The sequence below is a fragment of the Phaenicophaeus curvirostris genome, chromosome 1 (genome assembly GCF_032191515.1).
Source record: "Phaenicophaeus curvirostris isolate KB17595 chromosome 1, BPBGC_Pcur_1.0, whole genome shotgun sequence".
Classification (NCBI taxonomy): Eukaryota; Metazoa; Chordata; class Aves; order Cuculiformes; family Cuculidae; genus Phaenicophaeus; species Phaenicophaeus curvirostris.
In genome coordinates, this window is record NC_091392.1 from 270714 (window position 1) to 281358 (window position 10645).

A 10645-nucleotide genomic window follows, 5' to 3' on the forward strand; every position below is an offset into this window, starting at 1 on the left:
AAGAGGAGACTGAGGGGGGACATCATCGCAGTCTACACCTTCCTCGTAAGAGGAGGAGGAGAAGTGGGTGCTGATCTCTTCTCTTTGATGACCAATGATAGGACCTGAGGGAATGGCAGGAAGATGCTCCAGAGGAGGGTTAGGTTGGATATTAGGCCAAGGCTCTTATGGATTAAAGGCTTCTGCTGGTGATAACCCAGACTCTGGGTCATGAAATGTGAGCGATAGGTTTAACGGGAGTAGAACGTGTGTTTTGGGTGGTAGAGATTTCCAGACCACTCCAGACTGGCTGTTCAGAGCTGCCGTGTTCCCCTGGGCTTCACCTCTCTGCGTAAGAGAGATCTGTGACTGCAGCGCTTTGTGCTCGCAGGGCATCCAGCGGAAACGCCCGTCGGAGGTCCAGAGCGCCCTGTTGAGACGTCACCTCCTGGAGCTCACCCAGAGCTTCATTATCCCACTGGTGAGTTGAGCAGAGAGTTCTCGGAGTGGTGGGAAGTTGGGGGGGAGCAGGAGATGCTTGAGGGATGAGTTTGCTCTTCCCCTCTTTTATTCACCCCATTCCTGAGCGTCTGTAATAGATTCAGGATGTGGCACTTGGGAGGTTTTTTACCCCGTGGAAAGGAATTAAATGTCTCTTGAAGGCACCTTTCAGCCATTAGTAAAAAATCCTGCAGGCTGGGTGTTCAGAACACTCTGCTTACGGACAGAACGCTCTTTCCTGTAGTTATGGAGACTTCTAGGAGAAGTCTGGCTGGAAACTGCCTGGAGGAGAAGGACCCGGGGGGGTTGGTTGAATAGGAGCCAGCAGGGGCCCAGGGGGCCAAGAAGGCCAAGGGCATCTTGGCTTGGAGCAGAGCCGGCGTGGCCAGCAGGGCCAGGGAGGTTCTTCTCCCTCTGGCCTCGGCCCTGGGGAGACCGCTCCTCAAATCCTGGGGTCAGTGCTGGGCCCCTCCCCACCAGAAGGATGTTGAGGCTCTGGAGCGAGTGCAGAGAAGAGCAACGGAGCTGGGGAAGGGGCTGGAGAAGAAGCCTGAGGGCCCTGGGGGTGTTTAGGCTGGAGAAGAGGAGGCTGAGGGGAGACCTCATTGCTCTCTCCAACTCCCTGAGAGGAGGTTGTGGAGAGGAGGGAGCTGGGCTCTTCTCCCAAGGGCCAGGGGACAGGACGAGAGGGAATGGCCTCAAGCTCCACCAGCGGAGGGTCAGGCTGGACATCAGGTGGAACTTCTTCACCAAAAGGGTCCTCAAGCCCTGTCCGAGGCTGCCCAGGGAGGGGGTTGAGTCCCCTTCCCTGGAGGGGCTTAAGGGCCGGGTGGATGAGGTGCTGAGGGACATGGGTTAGTGATTGATGGAGTGGTTGGACTTGATGATCCAGTGGGTCTCTTCCAACCTGGTTATTCTATGATTCTATGGGCGTTCCCAGCTGTCTGATTCCATTCCCAACTCTGCTTTCTTCACCAGGCAGATGTTTAGGGAAGGGAGAGGGGCCCAGACTGTTCCTCCTCCCCTCCAAGACTGGCATCAAACCTTTTGCCAGCGTGGAACCTTCCCTGCTGGCTTTGGGAAGCTTTGCTGTAGAGCTTAGAGGCCTGTCCACGTGGTGACCACCACCCTACGGCAGTGATAGGAGTTGGACTCGATGATCCTTGTGGGTCCCTTCCAACTCCAGTCGTTCTGTGAGGTTTTACCAAACACCTTCCTTTGAGACCTTCCCTGTCTTGTCCCCCTGGAAAGCTGCCAGTGCTTTTTTTGATGAACCTCCAGCTGGGCAAGTTTGGCTTCTCCACTTTCCTTTCTACATTATCTTCGGAGCTATTACATGGGAGGACAGAGCATCTTCTCACACCCTAGTCCCTCCTGCCAACTCCTTCCCACCTGACCTTTTCTCCCAGGTGCACCTAGGATCCTTCCAGCATCCTTTTCATAGAATCATAGAATCATAGAATAACCAGGTTGGAAGAGACCCACCGGATCATCGAGTCCAACCCCTTTTGTGACCCAACCCCTGGTGGGAAACAAGCTGGAACACTTTAGCTCAGGTGAAAAGCACCTATGAACTAGAAAACCAGAGTGGATGAGGCTGTTGGTTGGGTTTGTGATCGTTGGAGAAGAGCATCAAACTCGGTGACCACGCAAGAGGCTCTTTGATTGTCATAACTTTATTTTTAGTCGTATTTTTGGGGTTTTATATCTTCTTAGGAACATTATATTGCGAGTTTGATGCCTCTGCAGAGGGCCATTACTCCATGGAAGGTACGTTGGCTTTTCCAATCGCTTCTGCTTTCCTTTGCCTGTAGGGATTGGGAAGGGTTATGCCATACGCTCATCACGTATTCTCTTTCTTCGCTGAAGGAGGAGGGTTGTGATGTCTCTAAAAGAAAAGAGAAGGTTGAAACAAACACTGGGTTGCAGTAAATGCAGCTGTGGTCGATCTAATTTGAATTTTACCAGCGAGGTGGTTAAGATGTTGACGCCTCTTCTTCTCATAGTTACTGAGTCTTGCCTTGTGCGGCCTCTTTGCAAACAGAGACTTTGTTCTCCCCGGTTTCTTTTGGGTTCTGTGTCCTACGGTCTTTCTCTTGTGCAGAATCCTCCACAGATCCGTCCGTTCCGTCAGGAAGATTTCATGAAGACCCTTGAACACGCTGGTCCTCAACTCACCTGCGTACTTAAGGGTGACTGGTTAGGCCTTTACAGGTGAGATTTTGGTGATTATTTGCTTGATTCCCTTCGTAGCGGCTGCAAATTATAATGAACGTCAAATCCTGCGTTGGAATTGGGAGCCAAAAAGGGAGTTTGAGGAGAGAGGTCACCTGAAAAAGTCACACCCGTGAAGAATTGATTAATTAATAGCGATCAGGAAGAGCAAGCGCAGGGCAGGGTCAATCCTGTGTGTTCTGTTGTCTCTTAAATGAGGAGATACAGGAGGGTTTAGAGGCTTGTCAGCTCTCCACCTTTAGGAACTTAACCTGAGTCGTAGAATCATTAGGGTTGGAAAAGACCTCCAAGATCATCCAGTCCAACCATCAACACGACACCAACGTGCCTGCTTAACCAAGTCCTGAAGTGCCACTTCTACATGGTTTTTTGAACACCTCTGGGGATGAAGACTCCACCACTGCCCTGGGCAGCCCCTTCCCATGCTTCACCACTCTTTTGGTAAAGACATTTTTCCTAATATCCAATTTAAACCTCTCCAGGCACAACTTGAAGGCCGTTGCCTTTCATCCTATCACTGGTTTCTTGGTTGAAGAGACCATCAGCGAGGTGACTCTGCTCCTCTGTTCCTCTCTTGTGAGACCCCACCTGGAGCCCTGTGTCCAGTTCTGGAATCCTCAACATAAGAAGGAGGTGGAGCTGTTGAAACGGGTCCAGAGGAGGCTACAAGGATGATCTGAGGGCTGGAGCACCTCCCGTCCGAGGCCAGGCTGAGGGAGTTGGGGTTGTTCAGCCTGGAGAAGAGAAGGCTCCAAGGAGATCTTATAATGACCTTCCAGCACCTGAAAGGGCTCCAGGAAAGTTGGGGAGGGACTTTTCACAAAGGCTTGTGGTGATGGGATGAGGAGCAATGGGGATAAACTGGAGAGGGGCAGAGTTAGACTGGACATGAGGAGGAATTTCTTCATGATGAGGGTGATGAGGCCCTGGAACAGGTTGTCCAGGGAAGTTGTGGCTGCCCCATCCCTGGAGGTGTTCAAGGCCAGCTTGGATGGGGCTTGGAGCCCCTGATCAAGTTGGAGGTGTCCCTGCCCATGGCAGGGGGGTTGGAACTGGATGATCTTTAAGGTCCCTTCCAACCCAACGTATTCTACGATGCTATGAAGATGTGAAAAGAGCGTATTAGCTCATAGTTGGTCACCATCCCTCGTGATGCTGCGAATCCCAATGTCTTTTCCTCTCACGTCTGCACCTGCTGAAGCAGAAAGAGGAGTCTGTGCCGTGCAGTCCTTGAGCTTTTCCAGCTCCTGCTCTGTCCCCATCTCAGTGTCACCTCCCTTCCTGCAGGCGTTTCTTCAAGTCGGCCAACTTCGACGGCTGGTACCGTCAGAGGCACAAGGAGATGACCCAGAAGCTGGAGGCCCTTCACTTGGAGGCCATCTGTGAAGCGGTATGTTCCAGCTGCAGGTATTAAAGCCAACGCCAACCCTTCTCAGGCCTGAAACCTGGGAGAGGAGGGTGCTGCTGCCTTGGACGCTTGCTGACGCGTCTCCAGTTCCGTGCTGGTGGGTTGGGGACGGCGCGTTGTGCTCTTGGGAAGCGTGGTTTTTGCCTCCTGGGAATGACGGTGCACGTAGGAGACAAGAAAACTTTGTCAGCCAAGGTAGAACCTGCTCTGCCTGCTTCTATCCACTATTTTTTATAGGTCAGGCCCTTCTCAAGCCAACAGAGAGATGGTGGCATCCAGAGGGACCTAGACAGGTTGGAGAAGTGAGGCTGGGAGAACCTCACGAGGTTCAACAAGGCCAAGGGCAACGTCCTACACCCGAGTCAGGGCGATTCCAAGCAAAAATACAAACTGGGCAGAGAAAGGATTTGGAGCAGCCCTGAGAAGGACTTGGGGTGGTGAGGGATGAGAAGCTCAACGTGAGCCACAACGTGTGCTTGCAGCCCAGAAACCCCCCGTGTCCTGGGCTGCATCCAAAGCCGTACGACCAAGAGGGAGGGGGGGGATTCTGCCCCTCTTCACCGCTCTGGTGAGACCTCATCTGGAGTCCTGTGTTTGGTTCTGGAATCCTCAGTACAGGAAGGGCATGGAGATGTTGGAGCAAGTCCAGAGGAGGCCATGGAGATGATCTGAGCACTGGAGCAACTCCCGTATGAGGACAGGCTGAGAGAGTTGGAGTTGTCCAGCCTGGAGAAGAGAAGGCTCCGAGGAGACCTTAGAGCAGCTTCCAGTACTGAAAGAGTCTCCAGGAAAGCTGAGGAGGGGCTCTTGATCAGGGAGTGCAGGGACAGGAGAAGGGGAACAGTTTTAAGCTGCAAGAGGGGAGACTGAGGTGAGATCTTCGGAGGAAATCCTTCCTGATGAGGGTGGTGAGGCCTTGGCCCAGGTTTCCCAGGAGAAGCTGGGGCTGCCGCATCCCTGGAGGGGTTCAAGGCCAGGTTGGATGGGACTTGGAGCCCCTGATCCAGTGGGAGGTGTCCCTGCCCATGGTTGGGGTGGAACTGGATGGGCTTTGAGCTCCCTTCCAACCCAAACCGTTCTATGATTCTGTGAGTACCAGACCAGAAACATCATCGCTTGCTGCCTTTCTTGATGCCACGATAATCGGTAGGAGTTTTAGTAGTGGCTGCTGGCACCATTCCTTAAGCAGAGGAGCTGCTGGGTGGTCCCAAGAGCTCTGGTGGCCTCCCCAGCTGCACCTCCAGCTGCATCCCTTGCTTCACTGTTGAGCCGTGCAGGACGTTGAGCGTCTTGAAATTCAAAGCCGGCTCCTTTCTGAACAGCCCTGACTTCGGCGAAAGGATGTAAATTCTGAGCATGACACACGATTTGTGGTGATGAATCTTGAGAAGCTCAACATGAGCTCACAGCCCAGAAAGCCAACTGTAGTCTGGGCTGCGTCCAAAGAATGTGGCCAGCAGGGAGGGAGGGGATTGTCCCCTCTGCTCCTCTCGGGGAGACCTCAGCTGGAGGGCTGGGGCCAGGGCTGGAATCCTCAGCAGGAGAAGGAGATGGAGCTGTTGGGACGGGGCCAGAGGAGGCTCCAAGGATGATGCGAGGGCTGGAGAACCTCCCGTCCGAGGCCAGGCTGGGAGAGTTGGGGTTGTGGAGAAGAGAAGGCTCCGAGGAGACCTTAGAGAGACCTTCCAGAACCTGAAGGGGCTCCAGGAAAGCTGGGGAGGGGCTGTTCCCAAAGGCTTGTGGGGATGGGATGAGGGACAATGGGGATAAACTGGAGAGGGGCAGAGTTAGACTGGACATCAGGAGGAATTTCTTCATGATGAGGGTGAGGAGGCCCTGGAACAGGTTGTCCAGGGAAGTTGTTGCTGCCCCATCCCTGGAGGTGTTCAAGGCCAGGCTGGACGGGGCTTTGAGAAGCTTGATCTATTGGGAGGTGTCCCTGCCCATGGTGGGGGGGTTGGAACTGGATGATCTTGAAGGTCCCTTCCAACCCAAACTATTCTACGATTCTGTGGTTCTGATGGGAGCAGGAGAACCCTGCACTGCCTGCTCCTCACTGCATCTTTCCTTGCATCTTCTCTTGCAGGCAAGAGCTTGATGCTGTCATGGGCAGTGGGAAGAGCTCGGTCTTGCTCGTTTAGGTTGAAGTGCTGCAAGCAGAGCAGTGAAAGAGGATGAGAAACCTCCTCCTCGCTTGTACTTCAGGCTTTGCTTAGGGTTATCTCTTTGAGAAAAGCTTCTGTAAAGAAGAAATGTCCCTGATGAAAACTGTTCTCTCTCTTTAGAACATTGTGGACTGGATGAAGGACAAGTCTGAGGTGGAGATTGTAGACCTGGTGCTGAAACTGCGTGAAAAGCTGGTGAGTTTTCCACCCTTCTTCCTCCACTCCTTGTGTGTCTCTCTGGATCCCTGTGGCAGGGAGAGACTGGGGACACGGATCCACACTTGTTGCTTGGAGAACCTTGTTCTTGCTTCCTGACTTGGAGAACTGGCAGTTGGGACGATCATGAAACTTTGTGTAGGAAAGGCTTCAAAGTTCTGAGTCTCTTCGTGAGGCTCATGTGGTGTTTTCCTGTCTGTTCCCTCCAACCCTACGTTCCTTGCCGGTGGAAAAGGACCTCAGGGTGCTGGTTGGCAGTGGCTGAACATGAGCCAGCAGTGGTCCAGGTGACCCAGAAGGCCAACAGCCTCCTGGCTTTGGATCAGCCATGAGGTGGCCAGCAGGAACAGGGAAGGGATCATCGTCCCCCTGGACTTGGTGCTGGCGAGGCCACATCTCGAATCCTGGGTTCAGTTTGGGGCCCCTCACTCCAAGAAAGAACTTGAAGGACTGCGGCACGTGCAGAGAAGGGAACGGAGCTGGGGAAGGGGCTGGAGAACGTGGTTCTGGGAGCGGCTGAGGGACCTGGGGCTCTTTAGGCTGGAGAAGAGGAGGCTGAGGGGAGACCTTGTCGCTCTCTGCAGCTCCTGGAAAGGAGGTTGGAGCCAGGCAGGTGTCAGGCTCTGCTCCCAAGGAACAAGGAGTGGGATGAGAGGAAACAACCGCAAGTTGCACCAGGGGAGGTTTAGATTGGATATTAGGAAAAAAGACTTTACTGAAGGAGTGGTGAAGCCCCAACAGAGGCTGCCCAGGACAGTGGTGGAGTCTCCTTCCCTTTAGGAGTTCAAAAACGTTTGCAGATGACACTAAGCTGGGTGGAAGTGTGGATCTGCTGGAGGGTCGGGAGGCTCCAAAGGGACCTGAACAGGCTGGATCCATGGGCTGAGACCAACGGGATGAGGGTTAACGAGGCCAAAGGGCGGGTCCTGCCCTTGGGGCACAACAACCCTGGGCAGCTCCAGCCTAGGAGAAGGCTGGCTGGAAAGGGCCTGGAGGAGAAGGACCTGGGGGGGTTGGTTGACCAGGAGCCAGCAGGGGCCCAGGGGGCCAAGAAGGCCAAGGGCATCTTGGCTTGGAGCAGAGCCGGCATGGCCAGCAGGGCCAGGGAGGTTCTTCTCCCTCTGGCCTCGGCCCTGGGGAGACCGCTCCTCGAATCCTGGGGTCAGTGCTGGGCCCCTCCCCACCAGAAGGGTGTTGAGGCTCTGGAGCGAGTGCAGAGAAGAGCAACGGAGCTGGGGAAGGGGCTGGAGAAGAAGCCTGAGGGCCCTGGGGGTGTTTAGCCTGGAGAAGAGGAGGCTGAGGGGAGACCTCATTGCTCTCTGCAACTCCCTGAGAGGAGGTTGTGGAGAGGAGGGAGCTGGGCTCTTCTCCCAAGGGCCAGGGGACAGGACGAGAGGGAATGGCCTCAAGCTCCACCAGGGGAGGCTCAGGCTGGACAGCTGTTTTTTTTCCAACCTTGTGATTCTGTGAAAAAACATGTAGATATGGCGCTTTGGGACCTGGTTTAGTCGGCTCGATGGCGTTGGGCTGATGATTGGACTGGATGATCTCGGAGATCTTTTCCAACCTTAATGCTTCCTTGATTCTTTGACCCCGAACTTCACCGGCGTGAAGTTCTCTCGGCCAAAAGCAAAGCAGAAGGAGGAACTTGGAAGGTGTTTCAAAATCCCTCTGCTTCTCCCCTCTCTCTCCCTGCAGGTGAGAGCCAGGTGCCAGCACCTCCCCGTGAAGGAGGAAACTCTGCAGCGCGTGGGCCTCTACATCGAGACCGTCATCGGTTCCTTGCCCGAGGATCTCCAAGCTGTGCTGCACCACCACTGAGCACACCGAAGGGACTCAGCTGGAGAAGGAAAGGCCCTCCCACCTTGCTCTGAGCCGTGGGGAAGCTTTAGTCGCCTTTGGAAAGGAAAGTTCTTCCCTGATCCAGCCAACGGGAGCTGCTCTGGATCCTGCTGACAAACACGTGTCATTTTGAGCGCGTGAGGGTCAGAACTGAGGCCGAAACGGGGAACTGGGGGCGCTCTTCTGTCCAGTCCCTGCTTTGAGGAGCTGGATGAGGAGGACTGGAAAGGAGAAACCGCTCCCTGCGTGGTGTGGGGAGCTCCGAAAGGGTCAGCCGGGCTCCTAGCAGCATGCGACGGGCTGTGCAAAACGTCTTATCGCTCGTATATCCACGTCCACCTCTGTCTGAACGCCGTCGCCCTGCCTGGAAGAAGCAAGACCAGCCCTGGAGCGGGAGCTGCTTCCAGGACAGCGGATCACAACGAGAGAGACATAGAAATAACGTGAAGAAATTGCCTCTTCAGCAGCCCGACTCGTGCCGGCGACAGCTTCAGGCGTGATGGGAGAGAAGGTTTTGCTGGAGGTGGGATGGTGGTTTTTGTCACCCCGGGGCAGAGACGGAGAAGAAGGATCTGGTGCGTCTGCAAAGCGCAGAGCTCTCCACGCCGAGTGTGAGCGGCGCTAGCGACTGGAGCTCCACGGAGAGGAGCTGGCCTCCCAGCGGACTTGATTCTGCTTGCAAAATCAAATTTGGGCTCTCAAATTATGTATGAAAGAGAGAGATTCTAGGATTCCGTGGAGCTCTGCCTCGGGCAATGAGGTGGCTAACGTGGTGGGGCCATTTGCTTATGAAACGTGCTGGAGAACCTGATTTTTAGAGCCTGGCTCGACCTCACCAAGTGGGAACGTAGAGCGGGGAACCTCGCCCTGGGCCGAGGCCGGTGGGGAGCAACCTCCAGCGCTCACGGCTCCATCGTTCTGCTCCCGTTCACCTCTTGGGAAAGAGAGAGGCGACCGCGCGCTTCTGGGCTGAGAGGAGGAAAGGCTTGAGGCTCGGTGACAGCCTCGGAGGGAGCTGCCCTCGACCTGAGAGCAGAACCGTGCCGCCGGCTGCCTTGGAAACGCGTGTCTGGGAAGCTCAAGGTTGCTCGCTGCTGCTGAAATCGCATCGGCTGGGATGTTTCCCTTGAGAACGGCTTTTAGGATGGATCCGAAAGCTCTGATGGGCTCTCGTTCCTTAAAGAGCCCTGGAGCATCTCTCCACACGTGGCAGGAGAGTTGGGGTCTCCCTGTAGCAACGAACCCTCTACGATATCCCGTAGGGGCATCCCTGCCTGTATATATTCAGTGTATATTCTGTATATTGAGTGGGTGTACGCGTCAGCGCGATGGCTCTGCGGTCGCTGGGGTGGACACAAGCACTAATGTATAGTAGAAAATCCTCGTTTAAAACCAATTTAAGCCAAGCTTTGTCCTGGTTTGGGGTCTCCAGCTGATTTCTTTGCTTCAGAAGGGAGTTTCCTTGCAGAGGAGCTCTTGAGCTTGGCCACTCGTGGCCCTCAGTGTGGTGTTTTCATAGATTCATAGAGGAGTTTGGGTTGGAAGGGACCTTAAAGATCATCCAGTTCCAACCCCCTGCCATGGGCAGGGACACCTCCCACTGGATCAGGGGCTCCAAGCTCCATCCAACCTGGCCTTGAACACCTCCCGGGATGGGGCAGCCACAGCTTCCCTGGGAAACCTGTTCCAGGGCCTCCTCATCCTCATGGACCTCCTCACCACCTCGGCTCCGTTCCACAAGAAGGACATTGAGGGGCTGGAGTGCGTCTGGAGAAGGGTTGAGCCCATGGGTTCTGGGAGCAGGTGAGGAACTGGATGGGCTTTGAGGTGCCTTCCAGCCCAAACTATTCCACCATTGCCTGGCAGGGAAGGACCTGGGGGTGCTGCTTGACAGCAGCTGAACATGAGCCAGCAGGGGCCCAGGGGGCCAAGAAGGCCAAGGGCATCTTGGCTTGGAGCAGAGCCGGCGTGGCCAGCAGGGCCAGGGAGGTTCTTCTCCCTCTGGCCTCGGCCCTGGGGAGACCGCTCCTCGAATCCTGGGGTCAGTGCTGGGCCCCTCCCCACCAGAAGGATGTTGAGGCTCTGGAGCGAGTGCAGAGAAGAGCAACGGAGCTGGGGAAGGGGCTGGAGAAGAAGCCTGAGGGCCCTGGGGGTGTTTAGGCTGGAGAAGAGGAGGCTGAGGGGAGACCTCATTGCTCTCTCCAACTCCCTGAGAGGAGGTTGTGGAGAGGAGGGAGCTGGGCTCTTCTCCCAAGGGCCAGGGGACAGGACGAGAGGGAATGGCCTCAAGCTCCACCAG

At 55.2% G+C, this 10645-nt stretch overlaps 1 protein-coding gene across 2 annotated transcripts in view; it reads left to right on the forward strand.

Moving 5' to 3' along the window:
- DENND6B (DENN domain containing 6B) overlaps positions 1-9742 on the forward strand; it is a 29956-nt gene extending 20214 nt beyond the window's left edge. Inside the window, exons 15-20 of one of the 2 annotated variants that reach the window (XM_069862534.1) lie at positions 371-460; positions 2197-2250; positions 2585-2694; positions 4003-4105; positions 6409-6483; positions 8203-9742. In XM_069862534.1, coding sequence (XP_069718635.1) covers positions 371-460; positions 2197-2250; positions 2585-2694; positions 4003-4105; positions 6409-6483; positions 8203-8325 — 555 coding nt within the window. In that variant the 3' untranslated portion in view covers positions 8326-9742. Of the gene's footprint in view, positions 1-370; positions 461-2196; positions 2251-2584; positions 2695-4002; positions 4123-6328; positions 6369-6408; positions 6484-8202 lie in introns of those variants that run through there. The other variant, XM_069862618.1, reaches the window with a different exon arrangement.
- Positions 9743-10645: the final 903 nt, after the last annotated feature.